We start from the raw sequence: 21,360 nt of genomic DNA, 5'->3' as shown, positions 1-21,360 counted from the left end.
TACACCGATGAAGGTGCCTGTTGGTAAGGCATTACCACGGAGTTCCGTGGTTACCTGGACTGGGCCCTTTTTTTCTGTAATGGGCCCAGGAACCGGGAAAAATATGAAAAAAACGTAGGAACTGACTTCAGAGAATCTTCGGGGGCTTAGAAAAATCGCAAATGGTCCCACAAATGCCGCTGGATTTATTCGTTTATTTATAATATTTTCTGTGATATCCGCGAGGTACGGGATGATTACAAATCTGGCAGCTTTTCGCTCTAAAAGGCCCAGGAGCTCAGAAAAACGCGAAAAGCTTAGGAACCGACATTTTTCTTGTGAAACAATTCAAGATCAGGATAGGGTTCTGATGTTCACGAACGATAAATGATACAATTATTTTACACGTATCAAAATCACATTTTATTCACATCAATATGTCACAAATATACAAATACATAGTGCTCTAAATTGCTTGTTGATTATTAGTTACTAAATTACAAAAATCGTCTTCTAAAATTCCCGGTACCTCTCAATTTTTTCATAAATGGAAAAAGGAGGAGAATGATTAGGACTTTTTTTTTTCGACGGCCGATTCTGACTGAATTGTCCTCTATTATCAGCTGGTGTGTCTTTATTATACCCCTGCCAGCAGTCTGTTTCGAAATTTTGGAATATAGTGCTCGATAAAATGGTCTGAAACTGCCGTAGTGGACACGCGACTGGACATCCAGGAATAGTCAACGGAATCGGTGCAGCCGTCACAGAGTTGTCATTGTTGTACATCACCTGTGCAAAAAAATAGAATTCAATTATTCAGAAAACATTAGTTGGGTAACAAAGCAGATATCCTCTTTGATTGACACCAGAATTGGGTTTCAATAGTCCCACTTCTCAAAGACTGAACGTTACTGAAAACCAGTCAGAATGTCTTGTGGAAACAACTCATTCCCCAATGCCCAACCCCAATATCAGCTTGTCAAATTATCAAAAAACGTCTACTAACCCTGACAAACAGTTCATTTTGTATCTCGTGCACCTCCAATGCAATAGAACTGCCATAATTAGGAATATGGTTGTATGAATAAACTTGAAGAGCAGTTAGAAGTCCCATCATGGTGACTTCATCTCCAACGGAGATAAACAATCTCCTGTGCTCAACCTCCTTGATGCTATTCCTGAGGTTCTCCAAGAAGTATCTGATGTGGGTACCTCCGACTAAACGTTTCATACGATCTGTTTCGGTCATTTGTTTATAACCTATGAGCGTGAGGAACTTCAGAGCTCCGTTGGGGAATATATCCTCTGTGAAGGGCGCGATGGATAAGCCAGCATAGTACTGAAAACATCCAATTATGGTTCATATTAGTATGGAGATATGCGACCCAAAATTCATTAGATGAAGAAAAAAATGTGGAGAATTATTTTTGCCTCGTGGCTCGATATCTCACGATTCTATTGTACATTTGTTCAGCAAAAACATTGAAAACTAATTATACTCATCACGGATCGATCAATCGACGAATCATAAACTACCCACTAGACCAGAGTTCGATCATCAATAGACTGACCGTCTGCTGGTGATCAATGAATATTCGAGCATCTATGGCCAGATTGGGAGTTAATGATTAATCTCCTATTGCCTCGATCAGACATTCGATCGGTCAGGGAATGATCAGCAAGAAAATTTTCAAACCTTTGCACGAAGATAGTTGTAGAGTATGCAGCCATGCATGATTGACTGGAATGGAGATCCCGTATACATCGACAATTCCTCCAACTTAGTTTCCCGTACAGTTTCTCTTATCTTTAACATCGTTTTGGCGTCTCCCTCGTGCAGGTTTTTCATGTACGGAGGACATTTGAGCCAGGCGAAGAACAGGGTGTCATCAGCCGGTGGTTTTACATTGATGTCAATGTCGATGGAGGGCATTGTTTTAAGAACGAAATCGGTCGATGAGTAGAATACTTCATCAACGATGGGATTCTCCGTGAGCAGTCCAAGTGCTAGTAGTTGGGATGTTTGGATTGAAGCCGGGGTGTCCACTGATTGGAAAAGTACTTGGTTTTTCGGTAATTGCATGCTGAATTTCTTCTGGGGCGAAATTAGGTTGGCGTATCTAAAACGCAAGGCTACTCCTAATTTTACAGCATTCTGTTTTCCCCACTGCAAAAAAAATGAAAAATACGTTTCATATGGCAGAAAACTAATTACTTCGTACACTGACATGTGCGAATCATAAATGCAGGTCGAAAATTAGATTTTGTCAAAATAAAAAAATATAATATAATTAATTATATTATAATATAATTAATTATATTATATTTTGTTAATTATATTATAATATAATTATATTGTCGGTAATTAGATAAATGAATTTGGTCACATGAGCCCTCTGAGAGACTCCCTTCAAGCCACTTCCCAATATATAGATATAAATGCCAGTCGAAGGATATGTAAACACAATCGATTTAGTAAACTTGGAATTTTGGCCTACGATTAGAGCCGGGTAGCTGATGTGAACCTACTAAATAACTACTCAAAATCTCAACTATAAGTGCTGCTACAAATGGAGAGAAATTTCATGAAAAAATTCTAGTGCCAGTACTCGTAAAAATTTCAAGCCCTCGATTGTGAAAACATCGAATTCTGTTAAAGCAAAATTTGTCGGGATTTCTGGTAACGGCACCGGAATATTCAAAGAGTCGACTCTGAGGCAAATCGTTATTATCGGCTTTAAATTGATGAATTTGTACATACGCTGGTCAGCTGGTTCATTCCTTCCGGAATCAATTCGGGATCGATTGGAGGGATCCTCGGGAAAAAAGTACTTATATCGTGGGGATTACTCTGCATGTGATGCGCGAGAACATTCACAAGCACAAGTCTTGCGCTGGAGCACGTCACCCCGAAGAGGATATACACAATTGTCCACCAATGATCGAACTTCATCGTGTAGGACTAGTTAGCTTTAGGGAGAGCTGCACAAAACTGAATAGGAATTCGTGATGTTCCTTTAAATAGTTCGGGCAGGGAGCTATCTGAGGGTTGAAGGAAGGGTCATTGTGGGGCGCCGTTGACGCCGTCGAGATTATACTCATTGTTGGTGTTTCCGACAGAGCTGTGTACGTGAAGGGGACATCATTAAAAATCAATTGTCACTCATTACTCGTGCTAAAGGTATGTCTGGACTGTGATTCTCCTTAGGCGTCGGGAATAAATCATTAAGAATCGATTTGTAGACTACAAACTATTGTCTGATCTTAAATCAGACAATTTATTGATGTGTAATTCTTCTAATTTATTCTGCTATGAGAACCTATTTGGGGAGCATCATATGTTGTCTGTCCGAGATGTCTGGATGTGTCAGTGACAAACGTCATCTAGTACAATTATCATATGAGTAATAAATGAATATGTCCCTTATCAATTGTTATCTTCAATTAACTTTACTAAATGTAAGCAAGTTATTTTTTCTTAAATTATGGAAACGAAATGAGAATAAAATGAAAAATAACTAAATCTTTCCATGCATTTTATTATTTAGTATCCTTTCGCGATGAAATTCCTAAACAGTTCGTGTTTCCCCGGTGATTGTCACCACCCGATAAGTAAAACGGTTTTCCAAGAGTAGGAGACAATTACCGAACATTGAAGTATTATTAGCACTAAGGTACAACTCATTCCACAATATTCAGTGTGCAAAGATATTTAGAAGGGAGCATTTGCGAAAAAACCATCTGTTAATTACAGCAATCCGAATGCCATCATGAAGATTATCGGTGTTTTCCTCATTAACCTTGTGGCCTATACCCTCGCCGTGAGTTATTGCAAATTTCAAAAACTTATTTCAAATTTTCTTCACAATCTCAAACTTTGTCGTTAATTATTCAATTTTCTTTCCTATTTGAACCTATTTAATATTTTTTTATTTCAAGAGGCGAGTCAAACATGGATTAATTTCATTCATGAATTAATAAATTCAAATGAATATTTTTCTATCGGAGAAAACGCAGGGGAATCAAACAGATATAATTGTTCAACATTTTCAGGCCCAGGAAATTACTGTTAATGCTACAATAGAGAAGGTTGAACGACAGATAAACAAATGGCTCCTCATAGTAACCGCCGCCGAGGATGTAATTTTATCAACGACTGTTCAGAAGCCCATCACTAATGAGGCTGATTTAGCGGTGATCAATAATCGATATTTCTTTGAATTATTTATGATGTTGAGACTCACTTCCTTTGATTGTTATTAAGTGAACAATTCCGTCTTGTGATTAACTTATGAATCTTTTAATGATTCCTTTAATTTGTCCCCTTAATTAAATTACTAATTGTAATTAACTTACGATTTCGGCAACAGATCGAGTACAAGGTCGTGGATAAGAGTGATAAAGTGTTGGGTGAGGGTTCTGGTCCTCTCTGCACTCATCCCAAATCCAAGGACGGGCTTATGGTGCACCTGATGGGAAAATTTCTGGGTATCAATTTAGAATGTCCCGTGAGAGAGGTAAATAACAGGAAAAAATTGATCGATTAATCGACTGCTTACCCTACCAGGCACCATCCAAGTGTTATGGAAAATTGTTCAGTATATGGAATTCAATTTCAATTTGTCAAATTGAATTCCCATAAAATTTTCCATTAAGCGTTTCAGACGCATTAGTACGAGCTGAACTGACAGGGTCAATTATGTTGCAGAAAACGGGCGATCGTCCTTTAATGGCAAGCGTTCTGGACATTGCTCTCGACGAAAAACCAGAGGAGATGGTTCCCCTGTGCATTACACTCTCCATTAAGGAGGAAGGCACTACTATTGTTACTTTAACCCTTATGGCAATACCTCTGTAATAATTATCCAGACATAATGAATATATTGATTTGCAATCTTGTACGGCCATTAGATGTGCAGAAAATTGCATGGGCTGACCATGAGGATAATCATAATAAAGATAATGGAGAGTGGTAGATGTTTTGTACTTTATGTCCCTTCTATGAATTTTTGGTAATTTAGTGATACCTGGGAAAATATCCCTCCAATATCCTTCGTCACGAAACATTGAGGAATAATGAGTAGAAGATGAATTAAAAAAATTCAGCCATCAATTTCGTTCTCTCGTTGAACAGATTCTGCGAGAATTTTTCAGAGAAATATTTTTGACAAATATTTACTTGGAAGGAATTGCAGTAGAATTTTTTTTTTGTAAAAATGAAAAAAACGAAAGGAAAGAATTAGCTGACGTTATAATTGGCCGACAAACAAACCGATTAGACATACGGCTGTGGAAAAAAATTACTGATAGAACTTCAAATATGTGATAAGGCATCGTGACGTAAGCCCTTATGTAAATTACTATCCCCACGAAAGATCGAAGGGAAAAGAAATTGAGACATTATGGCATCAACACTCGATGAAAAAAAATTGAAGATCAAAAGGATATTGATGATATTTACAGTACATGTCGTTGATGTTCGTGCTGTCATTTTGGCAGAATTTTTCCAGTAACAGGAGACATTTTTCTGCATTTCCCCCTCATAGTCTTTTTTATTTATGCAGTCTAACCTTGCTAACAATGTTGTCGATTATTGCCATACCTCGAAAATTGCACTTAATCGAAAAAGTCCCGTCCGATAAGATAGTGCTAGGTCTTCCAAGGATAACTGCTTGTCATTATCGTTCATCAGGAGAATGAAAACTGCTAGACTTCTTCGAAGGAAGCATTTCGACATCAAGCACACGTTCAGCCAAGTGCCCTGTTGTCATAATGAAGCTGATTGCACTTCTGTTCATCAACTGTGTGGCTATCGTTGCTGTATGTAACTGCCCTCAACAAGTCCAATTCCCTTTTTTAATAATTATAACTTCTGTTTCAAAATTATACATCAATTACAGAGCGACCAGTATGCTCTCAGCGGAACAGTCGAGAAAGTGACGAAGCAACCAAATCAATGGATGATCGTTAAGACTTCCGGTGATAAAACCATTGAACAAGTCGTGATCCAGAAGGAGATCACCGCGGAGGATGACTTAATGGTAATTTTATCGCATTTTTTGAAGATTAAAAAGATGTGCATAGCATGAAAATGTTGAGTTAAAGATGAGAAGCTTCAATTTCCAAAAACTGTGCAATTTTTCTTTTTCAACTGAAAATATTCTAGATACGCTAAAAATGCTTTTTTCTTCATTTTTCTAAGGGAGAAAAAGCGTAGAACGACAAAGAAAAACTGAGGTCGCCGAATCTTTGCAGGAGAAAACCTCAATTCCAGATATAAAAATTGTTATTTTACAAAAGGAATATTTTTCCTTACCACGTTTGTAAAGTATTTGTTTGCTCTCATTCTCTCATTGTTATTTTTACTCACAATTGAACAGGTGAAATATTCAATCAAGGATCGTTCCGATGCTATAATTGCTGAAGGTAATGGCCCCCTCTGCGATGACTCTGAAAGCATGGCGAGAATGATGGCAGATTTACTGGGACTATACCTCGATGTGGATCTCCAATGCCCGATATCAAAAGTAATGTTACAATTGCTATCAGTAATTTCACTCAATGGGCGACTGTAAAAAATTTTGTCGCACATTTTTCGACATTTCATAATATCTTTTGCAGCAAAAGGGTACCAAGCCCTCAAGCTACCAGTCTGGACCGATTGAGCTCGCGGAAGATCCGGGCCAGGGAGCGAAACTCTGGAGCGAGATTTCTCTTACGAAGAATGACCAAGCTATAGTCACTATAAATACGTATGGCAGAGCCATGTAGGGTCAGCATAATTTTATCTCCGTCCCACGTAATGTTCACTTGTAGCCCTGTCTCCCTCTTCAGGAAGCGAAGGAAAAGGTTATGCTGTTTTAAGAATACAAGAATGCTTCGTAAATCTGCTGAAGAATATGCAATACAAAATATCAATGGGAATAAATATTGTTTACTTTGACCTCGTTTTTACAGCCCATTCTTCAATGTGTAACCTCCAAAAACATTATTTTGATCGCCATTTTGTGTGACAACTCATAATTCCATAGTGGAATGGCAGAAATGAATTTTGATAATATGTACTTGAGTTCAAATATTGAATATGTGCATTACTAGCATATCGTTCGATAAGATAAATCGTATTGAGACTTCAGGGCAAGTCAATAGTTTATTGAGAAAATATATTCTTAACATTCCAAGCCTGTAAACCCTTTTCGTTCTCCCTTTTGAGCCATCATCGACGCCCTCAATGCCCATATGATCCTAAATCTGCAGGTCTCATTATTTCACAAGGTTTCAAATAAAAAGAATGTTTCATCCTCATGATTGTATATTTATTTATTCTCTATTTCATCTCATAAACTTTAGGAACTTAGAAACATTATCCTCATGCAATACATATAAGCATCTCCTCGGAACAACACAATTATTCGTAACAATCACTTCAACATCTGCAATTAAAGAATCGACAAAGAGTATTTTTTCCAATGCCTCACTCGAAAATTTTTGGTAAAAAAATTACGACAGTTCCATCCCATATGTATCGATAATGTCAACACTGGGCACTGCCAGCAGTGCATCTCAAAAATACATTGTGAGTAAATGCTTGTGATATGGATGTGGAGTTCTACCAAAGGTAGACAGGCTGTATCATTTCTAGGTACTTGGTTGTCATTACTGTTTGTTGATTGGTTGTTTGCTTCTGGGATTAATGTTCTATACACGAGTCATAGGATGAATCCATGGTATTTAACACTAACATTTACTTTGTTACTTCGTGGATAGCATGTGCCAGGTACTCAACATTCTTCGATGTCACTCCAGCCATCGATATTCTCCCGTCTTTCGTCAAGTAGATGCTGTATTGAGATGTCAGTTTCTCCACCTGTAAGTCGAGTACAAGAACAATTACATAAATTTCGTAAATATTCCCAGATCTAAAGAGTAGCCAAATATGTTTCATAATCTTTTCTCCCTCAGATTTCGAATTTTTTTCTGAAAACTCAGCTGACGAAATTGTATGAAGAATCTCAATGAAATGAATTCTTCGAATAGAAATAATGACGAACCTCAGGTGCCTTCAGACCAGTGAAACAGAACATTCCAATCTGATCGGTGATGTGTGACCAGTCCCTGGTGCTGCCATTCTTCTTCAGATTCTCCCTCAATTTGCTCCTCACCCCGATTATCCTGTCGGCCATCCCCTTGACATCCCCTAGCCACTGCTGTTTCAGCTGCTGGTCAGTCAGAATCTCGTTGACTATTCGGGCACCACTAATGGGGGGATTGGAGTACATTGGCCTGATCAGGATCTTTATCTGGGACATTGCACGAGCTGCCTCGTCGGCACTGGAGCCGATCAAGCTGAAAGCACCCACTCGCTCACCGTAGAGACCCATATTCTTGGCGAACGATTGGGCCAGCAGGATGTTGTGGCCCTCTTTCACGAAGAGTCGGACTGCTGCTGCATCTCTAGTTACGTCACCTGCGAGTGTCAATTGTTCATGAATACTAATTGTCTGGCGATTCTTCCGTTTTTCTCTTCCGTCCGGAGGAGCAACAGAAATTAAAAATATACGTCTTCTCGAGGATAACTGAAGGAAACGAACGTTTCCGGGTATAAATCGTCTCGAGGACTAAGAACGAAAAAGAAAGAATGAGAGAAGAGCCCATCACATATTCCCTAAACATTAAACCCACCAGAGGCAAAGCCTTGATACGCCATATCGAAGAACGGAAAGAGATTCTTCTTCTTGATCAGTGCCGACAATTCAGCCCATTGCTCTAGCTTTGGATCGACACCGGTGGGATTGTGGGCACAAGCGTGGAGCAGAATGATAGATCTCTCCGGGATTTTCTGCAATGAAATCGAACGAGATTGCGACAAAAAAAATGTAATCACCAGTTTCTTATCTGTGATGTCACAAATGAGAGATTACGTGCAATCACTCACAGAAATATCCTCCATCGCCCCCTTGAAGTCAAGGCCACAAGTGTTAGGGTCATAGTAACGATAGGACTTCACACTGAGCCCAGCTAGTTTAAACAGAGGAGTGTGATTACCCCACGTTGGTGAGGGAAGGTAAATTTCCTTGTTTCCGGGGAAAAATTTGTTCAGGAAAAATGCACCGATGCAGAGCGATCCTGTGCCCGATATTCCCTGGACGGTGGCATTCTAAAAATATTCAGGAGATTAGAAATAGTCCGCACGTTATTTTTAATAATATACAAAATATCAAAATCTATTAATTGATTCATTCATCGCGTATATTTTGAATAAATAAATGTTCCTCAGAATTTATCGTTAATTAATTATAGTGGGTGAGTTAGTTCTTTAAAAAAATTGTTGACGTTCTCTCCTAGACTCACTTCTCACGGTGATATTTCGAAATTAACAACATTGAAAGACGAGTAATTGAAAAAAATACCAATTTGTTAGCTACAACGTCATTCCCATCTCCCAGGGCTAGATTAATACTATTTGAACAGAAATCAGGATTGCCGGATATGGGGGCATACTCTTTGTCGAGCCCCTTGATCCGCAGGTTTTCCTCAGCCTGAAAAAAATCAACAAAATCCTTGAAAAAATTACTGAATATCCGGAGAAAATTCTATTGCCCAACTGTTTTGACCTTGATCACACTGGGAAGGACAAAGGGTTTTCCATTGTCATCTCTGTATGCTCCGACACCGAGGTTAATTTTTTTGGGATTGTTATCACGTTTGAAGGCTTCTGTTACACCCAGGATTGCATCGGGGGGGCCCATCTCGACGTGCGACCACCATGAGCTGTTAATTCATCAATTAAAGTCATAAATAGGGGCAAATTGACTCGTGAAAAAGAGTTAACGATGCATCAACCACAAAATTCAAGACCGGAAAGTCCACACTTTTAGGATAATAATAAATAAATTTTAATATAATAGTAACAACAAAAATAATAATAATAATCATTACTATAATTGTGGAGGAAGATAAGACGATGAAGGGTGGATGGAGCAAAAAAAAAATTTAAAGAAATTAATTCAATGAATTCTCTAAGTCTCCACTCTACGAACGATTGAATGATGAGCTTAATTGTTATTTAATGGGATACCTGGAACGACTCGTGGCAAGTGCTGTAGCTCCATGTCCCCGTTTTTGGAGGAAACCCCCTGTTGTCACCAAAAATCTTCTGCACTGTGCCATTGTCAAGCTTAATAATTAATTCAACAATTGTCGATAATTAATTTATGTCCCAAGGTCACCTGGAAATTTTTCTAACGGATTTAGAATGTGTGGGTAAAACTATTCCCCCAGTGTTGGAGTCTCAGCTGCTCCAAAAACGAACACGACTGACGCCGTCACGCGTATTCCACTCACACATTTACACTCATTCTGTTTGCTGTAGTCGGTGGGGGAACGGAGGAATTGGCGGACATCACGGTGCAAGTGTAGGAATGCTCGATCCTTGGAGTCTCGATGTATCGAATGGAAAACACATCAATAGGATTTTGTTAGGGACGTCCCCATCTAGACGAAAATCCACCAAAATTTCTTGGAAAATAATTGAAAAATTGCACTAATGAAGCTAAAAAAATTATACTAGGAACGTTGGTTGATAGAGAATCTCGATTCCTGAGAAAGACTTACCCATCAACGATTATAGAAGCCTCGATTGTGGAGCCACCGATATTCCGAATAATCGATCTTCATATCGAACATTTCTGGTTCAAAATGTTGGTTATTGCGGGCGATGCCGTTTCACTGTTGTGACGTTAAAGATTTTTATCGTATCTACATTGCTATTATAAATATCTTGTTAATAAATTATTGGACATAACAATTATCCTGGAGGTGGTGGAAGATCGTCGACAATGAGTTCGGTGAGTGCAACGGGGCCATATCCACGGGTTTTTGACAGTTTTTTTTTGAGGGATTTTGAGGTTTTGGTGATGTTGTTTACTTTTTGGGGGTAGAACTTGGCGCTGGGGATGGATTCGTGGACGAGAATAATGGATTTCAGACTGTTAATTGTTATTTTTGTGGCTAGATATCGAACGTTGAAAATTTGTCACCTCAAATTATCCGGACAGTTGCCAAGGAGATGACGGAATTGGCGGCTCATCCACCTGAGGGGATCAGGGTTGTTGTTAATGATGAAGATGTCACGGACATTCAGGCAGTCATCGAGGGTCCGGGTGAGTACTTGGATTCCTTCGAGGGAGTTTCATGGGAAAGTAAGGGAAGTGGGGTCTTTACTGTCCAAATGAAAGCTTCCTCAGGGTTCTGCCTCGAGTTATTAATTTTTTATGCTATTTAATCGGTGATTATTGTCCAAATAGTTCCAAAATACTATTTTAATAGTTTCTGAACGATGAATCATGTAATGTGGATTTTGCTGAATTGTATTAATCCACACTAATTAAACTTTAATTTATATCTCAATAATTTGAAGAATTTTAGAAGTTGTCAGGTAAAAATGGCTCAAACGACTCTTGTTTTTTAGCTGAAACTCCCTATGCAAATGGCCGCTTCAGGGTTAAGCTGGCACTGGGCAAAGATTTTCCCCAAGGACCTCCTAAGGCGTTCTTCCTCACCAAGATATTTCATCCAAATGTGGCCAAAAATGGGGAAATTTGCGTCAATACTCTGAAGAAGGACTGGAAGTCTGATCTGGGGATTAAGCACATTCTTCTGACTGTCAAGTGCCTACTTATTGTACCTAATGCCGAGTCTGCCTTGAACGAGGAGGCCGGCAAGATGCTGCTGGAGAAGTACGAGGAGTACTCCGAGAGGGCCAAGATGATGACAGAAATTCATGCCCAGGTGAGGGATTCAACAGGGGGAAACGGAGGGCAGTGAGACTTTCTTGCTTAAAAGCAACTCGCTTGTTTTGACATTTTAATAATTGCTGAATTTGAACTTTATTGAAAACAATAATTTAAAAATATTTTATCATTCAATTTAAAATATCAGAGGTCTGTGAAATTAATTCCCCACCCTTTGGTGATTATTTAAAAAATGATTGATTATCAGAGAAAAAACTTTTGCGCAGAGAACTGTCTTTTCTACGAAAACATAACCTTAAAAATTGCGTTAATAGAAGCATAACGGTAGTTTCACGTAGTTTTGTAGCAACAGAAAAAGCGGAAAGAAATCATATCTTGATGGAGGGCTATCCCCTTTCTTGGGGTAGCCCTTCATCAAGAAAATGTCCCACTGAAAATTCACATTTCGTTGATTCATCGAAACCCATTTTCTTCAGGGTGGAGGCAAAGGTAGCAAAGCAGGACTTGAGACATGCACATCGTCAGACGTGGGCGGTCCCCTTCCCAAAAAGCACGCTGGTGACAAGAAACTCACAGCGGAGAAAAAGAAACTCCTCAAAGACAAGAAGAGAACCCTGAAACGATTGTAAAGAGACAAAACTCTCTCCCGCCACTATCATCCCTTAGTTGAAGTATAAAATGATCGAATTACTTTGGTGTGGTCAAAATCATCCGATTGATAGTGTCCTATTACCCTTGTGTAGAGAATTAAGCAGAATGATGAGGTTATTACCTGATGTTGACTGATCGTATTGTTAAGTAATTAAACCCATACCCTTAGTTCAATCTGATATCGAGGTCGCAGTCTCCATTCATTCGAGAGTAATCAATCATCATTTATCTTCCTCAATCACTTTTTTGTTTCTGTCTCGTCATCCTAATGAATATTTTTACAATAATAATGTACAAAATAATGTTAAATTAAATGATCGCCTAGATGAATAAAAAAGCTTTCACAAAATTTCCTTTCTCTGGTCTAGTTTTTTCTGTCCGGACAAATAAATATCTTGAGATATTGATGGTTTTTTTATGCGTTGCAAAAGTAATTGACCATAAAATTATGAACAAATAATGAATACTTCTGAATTGTCAATTGTGCCAAAGCGGAATCACCAAATTTCATTATCAGAAATTAATGAAGTTTCGATCTTTCCTAACGGACCATTAAACCGAAATAATCCTGGGGAAATGCAGTAAATGCCTAAGGGATGTACCGGGACAGGATAAAAATCGGCGAGAAAAAAAAACTTCAAAACGTACTTTGAAAAATCGTTTATTAATGATGAAATTTCTTTGGAGATTATCTCAGTCTTCAGCCATGTTAACCATTAAATGGCAATTATTTCTCTTTCAAACTCTGAAAGTCCACAAGCATCCACAGGTCTCGAGGATTATTTTTCATGAAAGAAAAAATTTTTAAAAAAAAGTGGTGAGGACTCACAGCCATTAATTCACCCACAAATACTACAAAATGTACGTCAACAGTTTATCCGGAAAAAATCAAATGCAATTGTAAAAAAGTAAAACAAAAAAAAATCACTGGCGAAAAAAATGTTTTTATACACAAGGAACAATGGGAAATACAACTAGATTAACTGTAACTGGTGAACCAAAAAATCTTAATTATAAGTTCAATTCGATATTCATTCAAAGAAGAAAATTCCTTTGGTGGTGAAATGTTTTCCTTTTATATTTTCGCCCTCATTCAATCGCTCTTTGTCACAAATTATTCATATAGTCAAATAAATTCCTTCCTTACGGGTTTTCCAATGATTTCGCACACAAAATTACAAATAAAAAATTAATGAAGAAAAAAAATGAATTATCCGTCACTCGTTCATCTCAGTTTTTTAATAAATTCAAGTACTAATTATTAAATCTCATATTTTTACAGCAATCGCTTTGAGAACTCTCTGAACAGTATTTCTTTGTTCGAATAAAAATGAAGAAAAAAATTTTTTTTGCTTTCCAGTTGTTTAAACAGTCTCTGGAGAAGGAAATTTTTTGATAAAATAATTAATGAATTGCTTAACATTTGGATTAGAATATTGATGGTAAAGAGCATTACTTATTCGTGGATATTAATTCAATAATTATTATCCTGTTAGAGTTATTATTTTCGCGGATTGATTGCGGTTACTTGACTTCTTTGACGTATGCCTCGAGCTCAGCATCTAGTTCCTCAGCTGTTGGGGTCTTGGTCGGCTGTCTGGTACTTCCACCACGTCCACCACCACCTCCTCGCCTTCCTGCTCCACGACCTTTAACCCCAATTTTAGGATTTTGGGTGTTTCCTGGGTTTTTTGATTGTTTTTATTTATGAGAATATACGAGTGATGAGGATGAGCTTTTACATGAATTTTTCCCTTTCAAATTGGGAAGATTCAATTAAAATAGTTCTGCATTCAAAAAATATCAATTTATATACTTCATGATTTCTTTATATACCACTGAATATTTTTTTTCATGAATGCTTGAGTTGAAGATGAAAGTAGGAGATTGAAAATCGACAAGTATTTTTCATTTCAATAAATTTCTTGTCGTTCTGATCAAGTCTCAACAATTTTATTCGAAAAATTTCTTACCTCTAGTACCAACGCTAGCACCACGTGCTCCCCTGAATCTCGTTGGAGACCTCTGATTAAAGTTCCCAGCCGCGAGTCTTGTTGGATTCCTCACTGAGGTAGTCACTGGCAGTTCAGATGTTGCTACTTGAATATTCATTTCACGACCTGAAAATTAATTCATAGATTAATCCATCACCTCAAAAGGTAAGCTAACAACTTGGAGAACAATAAATTAGTTTCTTCTCCTTCCAACCTTTAGTGAACAATCATTTTGATGAAAAAAATGGCTTGACAGTTTTATTATACAATCGACTGCTAAAAGATTGATTGATAATATTATTCATGATTAATTATTATTATTAATAATTTACCGTCGAGAGGTACTCCATTGTACTGTTTCATAGCTTTGATAGCGTCTGCTCTGCGTTCGAAAATAACATCAGCTGACCCAAGAGATCTTCCGGATCTATCGTAATGTACAGCTGCCGACTTGAGGGGGCCAAATTCACTGAACAATTCCTGTAAATTCAAGTATTGTTAGATCCCGTAGATGAACAAACTATGAAAAGGTGATGATAACGAGGGCATTTACCTGGATATCAGAATCAGAGACACCAAAGTCTAAGTTAGAAACGAGAAGTTTTGTTGTTCCTGTACCGCCAATGGCACCACGACCCACTTTCTTGACCCCATCAAACATGTCATGTTTCCAGGCACTGTTCACATCACCCTATTGGTAAAAAAACAGAAATCAAATACGAAAGCATGAAAAGGAGGGTATTCACAACAAAGGAATTTCGGAATTCGCTTCGATCAAATTTATTGTTGAACAGAAACTTAATTTGATTTATTCAGAGATATTTTGGACTGTAATGGAGGGGCAAAAAACTTTGTATGAGCATATTGTAGGTCTCTTGACTCTCAGTAAAAAAAACTTGTGACAGAAATAGCCTTAACTCCCCTCAATTTTAGAAAATCCTCTGAAGGTTGAAATGAAACTAAAATTCCACCCATTGAGAAGATCTCCAAAATCTTCCATTTTCAGTCATAAAAATCTCGACATTGGTGAAGTGAAATTCCAAAAATCACATGACATTTTCATGGCATCCGAGAGATTTCAGCGTGACCCTCGATTCATGCGAATTGCATCACTGGATCCTCAGATATTTACCACTGAACAATAGAGTTTTCCCCAAAAATCATTCTCAACCGAAACTCGGCAGTAATGATCCCTTGGCCCTGAAAAGGACGCCAATTTCTAGGTTAGGTGTCTTCTGATCATGCATAATGAAAATTCATACCCTGGTGTACGGCGCTGATGATCTGGCGATGCCACCACGATTACGTCCCCTCATGACTCCACCACCAACTCTCTGACCCCTAGCCCCACGTCTGGGTGATGCACCGGTGGCATTTCCACGTCCTCTTCTACCTCCAGTAGTGCCGCGGGTTCTTCCACCCTTATTTTGTTTGATAATATCGTCCAAACTCATTTCAATTTTGTCAACCATCTTCATTTATGTGAATTTTATTAATAACTCAGCACTTATGCACGAAATAACGCGTCTAGGAGGTACGTTTTTGATCCTCTTGGGAACGGTTAGCTGTGAGAATGCGTGCCAAACCAACCTTTACACCGATCAAGACTATAAAAATGGCGGCCTGTAGCGTCTTCGGCCGAGTGTCGTCACTCGCTATTTTAGGGCGCGTTCTCACGCAGTCCACATGAAATCATCAACGACAAATAGGAAAAATTCAAATACTGATTCCGTCACGAGTCCGGAAAGGAGTATCAAACGATTTTTTATGTCACGAGTGAGGAGCTCCAGGGGATGAAGACATTGTACATATTTTTCTGGAATTTATGATTTACACGGTCGAAGAATTCCTCATTAATTTTTTGGTGATAATTATTCACAGCTCATTCAAGGCTATGACATCACGTTCATCTTTTCGATGAGCACAATCGACATAACTGAAACCCAATCAGGAACCTACCCGGAAAGGATTCGATGGAGAAATACGATTTGGAAAAGCAAAATGCCTCCTAAGTAAATGGATTTTTAGCCAAAAATTTTCGTTCCCCAAAGAACATGAATCAGATCCTTGTTATTAGCATGAAGCCATGAAGTGCTTTGCCTCGAACAGATAAACTCAGGTAAACTCATCTGGTACCGATATCAGTGTCCTGAATTGCCCAAATATTTAATGATCCGGAAATTGGCGATGATAAGGCTCAGGTGAAGGTCACGTGGGCAAGTGCGTCACACACACAAACGTTTCCCTCCTCCTCCACACCTCCCTCTCCCTAGTTCGTGGAAAATGGAAGGGGAAAAGGAAGATTCCTTTTCCTAACCCCACTTTTTTCCTGCCAAAAGCCTTCACATGAACAACAGTTGTGTTGACCGTGAAAATACTTGTACATCTGCATCAGTAACAGTAACGTCTGGCAGCCTAAACCACTCACCCAACAGCTGCCTAGTATAATTCATAAATTGACAATATGGCAGAGCGGAGGAGGAATAAAAAGCGTAAAGATGTGAGTTGTATTTTAATCTCAGTTAATCCGATCTTTGTAATGTTTGAGGATTGATTAATTAATGGTGATGAGACTCGACGATTGTTAGTTACTTCTCGTTGTTGGAAGTCATGACAATAGGGTGAACACGTTGTCAGAATATTCTCTTCTGTTCTGCCACAGATTCAGGGTCTGGGACATCAGGGTTATTCGGTTCCAGGAAGTTTTCTGATTGATTTTTATAATCGATATTTTGGGGAAAATGTTGGTGTTTGCCATTGTTATGGCGACAATCAGTCATTCAAAGGGAAAACATAACGGACCACTTTATGAGGTCGGGGAATAGTCTAGGCGCTTCTGACCATTTTTCGTGATTAACTTGCACGATTTTTACGAGTCACGGGTCATTTTGAAGCTCGAGGGATTATACTAAAAATGGATTATCATTTTTTTCATTGCACTCAACCAATTTTATACTATCAGTCAATAAATTGTTGATTTAGTTCATTTTGTTTATGGAGATTGTTTCCCTTGGGGATCCTTCCTTCAGGAATAGCTCGGACTTTATTACATGGAAATGTTATTTATGTTATTGGATCTAAAAAATCATCAAAAAGGGTCGGTCTTTTTTTAAACAAGATTTCTCATTTATTTGTGAAAAAGAAGTACATGAGAAATATAAATATTTGCAAGTCAATGGATTACGAAATTAAAAAACTACAGAGCGTTCCTTGAGATCCACGGAATCGTTCTCGAAAGTCTAAATATTTTTGTTTAGCCAGTCATGTGATTAGCAAATAAAATTCACTGACTCCCACCCCACCCTTATTTCTAGGAAGCACCAGGGGTTAAACCACCGGTTGACAAGCCCAGCAAAGAGGAGTATGCAGTGGCAAAATGGATTCGAGAAAACGTTCCCTCAAAGAAAACGAAATTCGTCAGTCACAATGTGGAGTACTTTACGGGCTCGCGTGCTGTTAATGCCCTCCTAGATAAATCTCCCTGGAACAAGACGATATTCGAGACAAGGGAGCAGGTGGTGGACTTCCTGGACGTGATGCTGAGACACAAGTTCTTCCACAGGGCCAAGAAGATTGCTTTGACTGAGGAGGAGCTCAACAAACGTCGAGCCAACAAGAAGAAGGCTAGGGATTGTTGTGTGAAGGAAAAGGGGAAGGATTGCTGTGGCAAGGACAAAGAGAAGGACAAGGACAAAGAAAAGGAGAAGGATAAAGAGCAGGAGAAGGAGAAGGACAAGGATAAAGAAAAAGAGAAGGAAAAGGAAAAAGAGACTGTAGAAGAAAAAGAAGACGACAATAAAGAGAAAGAGCCGAAGAAAGGCGCAAAAGTCCGTCTTGAAATGCACATGGAGCAATATTTCGTAGACTGCAATGACGCATACGTCTGGATCTACGAGCCCATCCCCGTCTACTACTGGTTCTTCGGGACCCTTGTGGTCCTGGGTGCGATAGCCGTGTGTCTCTTCCCCCTGTGGCCCCTCACCATTAGAAATGGAGTTTATTACTTGAGTGTTGCGGCTGCTGGATTTTTTGTATTTATTCTAGCACTAGCTCTTTTGAGAGTCGTTCTGTTCTGCTTCCTCTGGGTGCTGACCCTCGGGAGACACCACTTCTGGCTTCTTCCCAATCTCGCCGAGGATGTCGGCTTCTTTGCGTCCTTCTGGCCGCTCTATCAGGTGGGTTTTTGTTAAGTTTACGGCGCATTTTTTTAGCTAAACGGAGATTTTTCTTGTTTCAGTATGAGTACTGCGGGCCGGGGAGTGATAAGAAGAAGAAGAAGAAGAGGAGGAAAGAGAAGGATTCTGATGGCGAGGAAGGCACTTCTAATCAGGGGTAATTGGACAAATAATTTTTTTAGAATTTTTTACTTTGAGAATTTATATTTGTCCATATTATGATTAATCAACACTACCAGTACTCATTTTTTTGTATTTTTATGCGACTTTAGAAGTGACGAGAAGGCCCTCCTCAACGAAGACGCCCAGGACCAAGAATGCGAGAAGGAGGAGGATGCCAGTGGTGAAGAGGGCTCCGAGAGCGAAAAATCCAACACTGGAAAGGACTTTGAAATGGTCCAGCACAATGAGCTCGAGGATAAGTAATTTGCCATTCATCTCGAGAAATCACATCACAAGCAGCTTTTACATGAGTTTTATTTGACCAGTGCTAGCTGCCTTGGATGCATAATTCATTGTTGAAAATTTCTTTCCAAGCATTGAATGGTAGATGAAATAAAATCAGTTGGTTACAACAAACTCTGCGAGTATATGATGACCAACTCATCGCCGTTCTAGTAGCATTTATTATAGAGAAATTCATGGACAGCCGGGGTTTTGCGAAAAATTTTCCTCAGTGTCTCGAGTCAAAATCAATTAAAAACATAGTTTTTTAACAATCTGTGAACATTGACGTTTTAAAATGTTGGAAAAACTGGAAACTTTTCTCTGTTGATTTCATTCCACTTAGAAGTAAATTTAACGCGGTTTCACGGTACTTATGGCGTCGTCACGGAGAATTCCAGATAATTAAGAAATTGATATTTTTTTGTAAATACATTCTGAAGTTTTTCAAAATGACATATAGAATTTACAATACCCTAAGATAATTGTAACATTGGAAATAAGTTTTAAAGTTTCCACTAATGCAGAATATTAAATGAGATGATGGTAATTTAAATATTTTTCCTACATTGCCAATGATTCATAATGTAATGATCCTAAGTCGTATTTACAATAATCAAAAACGGAACTTTTTTTATGCTTATTGATGACGCCATGAATACTCTAATATTTTTGAAAATTAATTTTTCTAATGAAAATTTTTACGCAAAATTCGGACTGAGTTCAAACGTTTTTTAATGTCTTTATCAACTGTGCATTGAAAAAAAGAGTGTCTGATCATTGATAATAATTTATAAATTGTGGGTAGGTGCATTAAATGAATTTATTATGAGAAATAATATTTATTTACATTATTGTGAACAAGCCCACTGATGATTATGAATTAGCGAGATGATATTATGATGAATACACGATATTATTGAAGATATGCGATTTCGCAGGTTTTGATTACATTTTTCAAATTGTCCACGTGCTTAATTGGAAAAAAGCCTGAATTCAGGATTTTGAGTTAATTTCCCTGAGCATCGCGTTGCACATGGCAGCGTAGGGATTTAGCTGCACCAGTTGAGTGCGTGCGAAAGTGGAGCCGTTTTTGGCAGCTTCCTGGAAGTCCTGTTTAGCCTGGTCCTCTCGACCTCCGAGACGATGAAGTAAACCTCGTTGACACAGTGCCTTGCCAGCGATTTTTCCCCGGGAGTTGGTCATTGTCAATGCCTCGTTCAAATTTTCCAATGCCTCTGAACAACAAATATTTCAATCGAGTGATTTTTCATTTTCATGTCTGAGGAATATTCGAGTATGTTACTACCAATGAACAACCGACGATTCCGGAAAAGAATCCAAGGTCATTCGTTCATTTTAAGGTTAACTGAACATTCACCAAGATGTTTGTGGACAGTGGCAGGTGAAATTAATATGAGTTAATATTGACATTTGCAAACTCCACCCAAATTAATTCAGCATACGTAAAATTCAATATAAAAACATAAATTGTTATCATGAGGGGCCTTGGTGGCCAGTTGATAAACTAGTAGCGCCACCTCCGGCGGTTTCTGTCAATATGGCGCCGTCTTTGGAGGAGAAATAGCTTATTTTGATGGCAGTCCTATGGGCTGGCGGTGAGTGTGAAGTTTAGATGTTGTTAATGGGCATGTTGAGTGTGTGTGCTGAATTAGTTCTGTGTTAATTGGGCACTTAACCTCATTTACCGCTAGTTCGACCAGCGAGTCGAAGAACTTGCGCCCGGTCATTCAAGATGGAGGCGTTCCGGGGGGCCCTTTCCCTGGCCTCATCAAAAATCATCAGCGCTTCATCGATTTTCCCCGCCTCCGCCGCTTCGACACCACTTTTCACCAGCTCTAAAACTTTCTCGTCTACTCCACCTGTTCATATTCCTCATTATCCAAACAAGAAGAAAAATCTAGCGATATGACTGAGGAAGAGAAAACGTAACGGTACCGGTTAGATCGCCTTCGAGCTCATCAGAACCGATCCTATTTGCGTCGGACATCAGCTGGAGCGGATCGAATATAGCATCCAGCACGGCCTCGTCGTGCTCAGTGAGTCGTTGCATGACAATTTTTCCGAATACTGTCTATTTATGCTTTCAATTCACTTTCGTCTCAGCTGAGGGTAGAACTTGCCGCCAAAATAAAACTTTCTCGAGGATCACGTGTGCTCAGGTCTCACCCGCTGATTGGCCGACAGCCGGACAGCAACAATGATGGATAGTAATGTACTCCTGGTGCTGCAAAATTACCGGATATTTTCCCAGAACATTCTGGCCAAGGAACAAATGTATCAAATTTTGCAAGTTAACATTGTTCTGAAAAATCTGATAGACTCGTTCCTGGGCAGAGAAGC

The 21,360-nt window shown here is 38.8% G+C and overlaps 8 protein-coding genes across 10 annotated transcripts; 4 read left to right on the top strand and 4 right to left on the bottom strand.

Moving 5' to 3' along the window:
• Window positions 1-375: 375 nt before the first annotated feature.
• On the bottom strand, window positions 376-3,011 carry LOC135160594 (venom acid phosphatase Acph-1-like). Its single transcript, XM_064117305.1, has 4 exons — window positions 2,741-3,011; window positions 1,676-2,146; window positions 986-1,318; window positions 376-768 (listed from the first exon to the last, which is right to left on the bottom strand). The coding sequence occupies exons 1-4, from the start codon at window positions 2,930-2,932 to the stop codon at window positions 493-495; spliced, it is 1,272 nt and encodes a 423-aa protein (XP_063973375.1). The 5' UTR covers window positions 2,933-3,011; the 3' UTR covers window positions 376-492.
• Window positions 3,012-3,640: 629 nt separating this feature from the next.
• LOC135160615 (uncharacterized) lies at window positions 3,641-4,954 on the top strand. The gene is made up of 4 exons (XM_064117344.1): window positions 3,641-3,800; window positions 4,033-4,173; window positions 4,350-4,496; window positions 4,688-4,954. The coding sequence occupies exons 1-4, from the start codon at window positions 3,750-3,752 to the stop codon at window positions 4,835-4,837; spliced, it is 489 nt and encodes a 162-aa protein (XP_063973414.1). The 5' UTR covers window positions 3,641-3,749; the 3' UTR covers window positions 4,838-4,954.
• Window positions 4,955-5,643: 689 nt separating this feature from the next.
• Window positions 5,644-6,922, top strand: LOC135160616 (uncharacterized). The gene is made up of 4 exons (XM_064117345.1): window positions 5,644-5,799; window positions 5,880-6,020; window positions 6,360-6,506; window positions 6,601-6,922. The coding sequence occupies exons 1-4, from the start codon at window positions 5,752-5,754 to the stop codon at window positions 6,748-6,750; spliced, it is 486 nt and encodes a 161-aa protein (XP_063973415.1). The 5' UTR covers window positions 5,644-5,751; the 3' UTR covers window positions 6,751-6,922.
• A 351-nt stretch (window positions 6,923-7,273) lies between these two features.
• Window positions 7,274-10,333, bottom strand: Got2 (Glutamate oxaloacetate transaminase 2). The gene is made up of 7 exons (XM_064117297.1): window positions 10,058-10,333; window positions 9,594-9,750; window positions 9,390-9,518; window positions 8,915-9,136; window positions 8,662-8,818; window positions 8,031-8,446; window positions 7,274-7,846 (listed from the first exon to the last, which is right to left on the bottom strand). Exons 1-7 carry the CDS (start codon window positions 10,147-10,149, stop codon window positions 7,724-7,726), a joined length of 1,296 nt encoding a protein of 431 aa, XP_063973367.1. The 5' UTR covers window positions 10,150-10,333; the 3' UTR covers window positions 7,274-7,723.
• Window positions 10,334-10,417: 84 nt separating this feature from the next.
• Window positions 10,418-12,732, top strand: LOC135160612 (ubiquitin-conjugating enzyme E2 S). The gene is made up of 4 exons (XM_064117339.1): window positions 10,418-10,826; window positions 10,994-11,141; window positions 11,450-11,769; window positions 12,209-12,732. Exons 1-4 carry the CDS (start codon window positions 10,818-10,820, stop codon window positions 12,359-12,361), a joined length of 630 nt encoding a protein of 209 aa, XP_063973409.1. The 5' UTR covers window positions 10,418-10,817; the 3' UTR covers window positions 12,362-12,732.
• Window positions 12,733-13,307: 575 nt separating this feature from the next.
• On the bottom strand, window positions 13,308-15,999 carry LOC135160608 (THO complex subunit 4). Of its 2 annotated transcripts, none has more exons than XM_064117327.1 (5): window positions 15,640-15,999; window positions 14,931-15,068; window positions 14,710-14,857; window positions 14,357-14,503; window positions 13,308-14,065 (listed from the first exon to the last, which is right to left on the bottom strand). In XM_064117327.1, the coding sequence occupies exons 1-5, from the start codon at window positions 15,853-15,855 to the stop codon at window positions 13,908-13,910; spliced, it is 807 nt and encodes a 268-aa protein (XP_063973397.1). In that variant the 5' UTR covers window positions 15,856-15,999; the 3' UTR covers window positions 13,308-13,907. The 2 variants fall into 2 exon arrangements, with proteins under 2 accessions (XP_063973397.1, XP_063973398.1); XM_064117328.1 differs by having other exon boundaries at window positions 13,308-14,032.
• Window positions 16,000-16,631: 632 nt separating this feature from the next.
• On the top strand, window positions 16,632-19,835 carry LOC135160596 (translocation protein SEC62). The gene is made up of 4 exons (XM_064117308.1): window positions 16,632-16,877; window positions 17,692-18,552; window positions 18,615-18,709; window positions 18,825-19,835. Exons 1-4 carry the CDS (start codon window positions 16,842-16,844, stop codon window positions 18,976-18,978), a joined length of 1,146 nt encoding a protein of 381 aa, XP_063973378.1. The 5' UTR covers window positions 16,632-16,841; the 3' UTR covers window positions 18,979-19,835.
• On the bottom strand, window positions 19,802-21,090 carry LOC135160614 (tetratricopeptide repeat protein 36). Of its 2 annotated transcripts, none has more exons than XM_064117343.1 (3): window positions 20,956-21,090; window positions 20,706-20,870; window positions 19,802-20,234 (listed from the first exon to the last, which is right to left on the bottom strand). In XM_064117343.1, the coding sequence occupies exons 1-3, from the start codon at window positions 21,068-21,070 to the stop codon at window positions 19,993-19,995; spliced, it is 522 nt and encodes a 173-aa protein (XP_063973413.1). In that variant the 5' UTR covers window positions 21,071-21,090; the 3' UTR covers window positions 19,802-19,992. The 2 variants fall into 2 exon arrangements, with proteins under 2 accessions (XP_063973413.1, XP_063973412.1); XM_064117342.1 differs by having other exon boundaries at window positions 20,706-20,879; window positions 20,956-21,089.
• Between the last annotated feature and the right edge of the window lie 270 nt (window positions 21,091-21,360).

This window comes from Diachasmimorpha longicaudata, chromosome 3 (genome assembly GCF_034640455.1).
Source record: "Diachasmimorpha longicaudata isolate KC_UGA_2023 chromosome 3, iyDiaLong2, whole genome shotgun sequence".
Classification (NCBI taxonomy): domain Eukaryota; kingdom Metazoa; phylum Arthropoda; class Insecta; order Hymenoptera; family Braconidae; genus Diachasmimorpha; species Diachasmimorpha longicaudata.
Note: the sequence above shows the minus strand (reverse complement) of the source record. Positions and strands in the feature narration are given on the sequence as shown.

What these genes read in the sequence shown, in the direction of transcription:
- Got2 (XM_064117297.1), bottom strand. Translation starts at nt 10,149, where the DNA reads ATGGCACAGTGCAGAAGATTTTTGGTGACAACAGGGGGTTTCCTCCAA. An exon ending in TCCTTCCCAGTGTGATCAAG is followed by an intron (nt 9,519 to 9,593) that starts GTCAAAACAGTT and finishes GATTTTTTTCAG; the next exon opens with GCTGAGGAAAACCTGCGGAT. An exon ending in GGGCGATGGAGGATATTTCT is followed by an intron (nt 8,819 to 8,914) that starts GTGAGTGATTGC and finishes ATTTCATTGCAG; the next exon opens with AAAATCCCGGAGAGATCTAT.
- LOC135160614 (XM_064117342.1), bottom strand. Translation starts at nt 21,070, where the DNA reads ATGCAACGACTCACTGAGCACGACGAGGCCGTGCTGGATGCTATATTC. An exon ending in GCTCGAAGGCGATCTAACCG is followed by an intron (nt 20,880 to 20,955) that starts GTACCGTTACGT and finishes GAATATGAACAG; the next exon opens with GTGGAGTAGACGAGAAAGTT. An exon ending in ACTCGCTGGTCGAACTAGCG is followed by an intron (nt 20,235 to 20,705) that starts GTAAATGAGGTT and finishes TTTGTTGTTCAG; the next exon opens with AGGCATTGGAAAATTTGAAC.
- LOC135160596 (XM_064117308.1), top strand. Translation starts at nt 16,842, where the DNA reads ATGGCAGAGCGGAGGAGGAATAAAAAGCGTAAAGAT. An exon ending in GGAATAAAAAGCGTAAAGAT is followed by an intron (nt 16,878 to 17,691) that starts GTGAGTTGTATT and finishes CCTTATTTCTAG; the next exon opens with GAAGCACCAGGGGTTAAACC. An exon ending in GAAGGCACTTCTAATCAGGG is followed by an intron (nt 18,710 to 18,824) that starts GTAATTGGACAA and finishes ATGCGACTTTAG; the next exon opens with AAGTGACGAGAAGGCCCTCC.
- LOC135160608 (XM_064117327.1), bottom strand. Translation starts at nt 15,855, where the DNA reads ATGAAGATGGTTGACAAAATTGAAATGAGTTTGGACGATATTATCAAA. An exon ending in TCTCTGATTCTGATATCCAG is followed by an intron (nt 14,858 to 14,930) that starts GTAAATGCCCTC and finishes TTGAATTTACAG; the next exon opens with GAATTGTTCAGTGAATTTGG. An exon ending in TGCTAGCGTTGGTACTAGAG is followed by an intron (nt 14,066 to 14,356) that starts GTAAGAAATTTT and finishes CAAAAAACCCAG; the next exon opens with GAAACACCCAAAATCCTAAA.
- LOC135160594 (XM_064117305.1), bottom strand. Translation starts at nt 2,932, where the DNA reads ATGAAGTTCGATCATTGGTGGACAATTGTGTATATCCTCTTCGGGGTG. An exon ending in GAATGAACCAGCTGACCAGC is followed by an intron (nt 2,147 to 2,740) that starts GTATGTACAAAT and finishes TTTTTTTTGCAG; the next exon opens with TGGGGAAAACAGAATGCTGT. An exon ending in ACAACTATCTTCGTGCAAAG is followed by an intron (nt 1,319 to 1,675) that starts GTTTGAAAATTT and finishes GGATGTTTTCAG; the next exon opens with TACTATGCTGGCTTATCCAT.
- LOC135160612 (XM_064117339.1), top strand. An exon ending in GGCAGTCATCGAGGGTCCGG is followed by an intron (nt 11,142 to 11,449) that starts GTGAGTACTTGG and finishes CTTGTTTTTTAG; the next exon opens with CTGAAACTCCCTATGCAAAT. An exon ending in TGACAGAAATTCATGCCCAG is followed by an intron (nt 11,770 to 12,208) that starts GTGAGGGATTCA and finishes CATTTTCTTCAG; the next exon opens with GGTGGAGGCAAAGGTAGCAA.
- LOC135160616 (XM_064117345.1), top strand. Translation starts at nt 5,752, where the DNA reads ATGAAGCTGATTGCACTTCTGTTCATCAACTGTGTGGCTATCGTTGCT. An exon ending in ACTGTGTGGCTATCGTTGCT is followed by an intron (nt 5,800 to 5,879) that starts GTATGTAACTGC and finishes CATCAATTACAG; the next exon opens with AGCGACCAGTATGCTCTCAG. An exon ending in TCCAATGCCCGATATCAAAA is followed by an intron (nt 6,507 to 6,600) that starts GTAATGTTACAA and finishes TATCTTTTGCAG; the next exon opens with CAAAAGGGTACCAAGCCCTC.
- LOC135160615 (XM_064117344.1), top strand. Translation starts at nt 3,750, where the DNA reads ATGAAGATTATCGGTGTTTTCCTCATTAACCTTGTGGCCTATACCCTC. An exon ending in TTGTGGCCTATACCCTCGCC is followed by an intron (nt 3,801 to 4,032) that starts GTGAGTTATTGC and finishes CAACATTTTCAG; the next exon opens with GCCCAGGAAATTACTGTTAA. An exon ending in CTAATGAGGCTGATTTAGCG is followed by an intron (nt 4,174 to 4,349) that starts GTGATCAATAAT and finishes TTTCGGCAACAG; the next exon opens with ATCGAGTACAAGGTCGTGGA.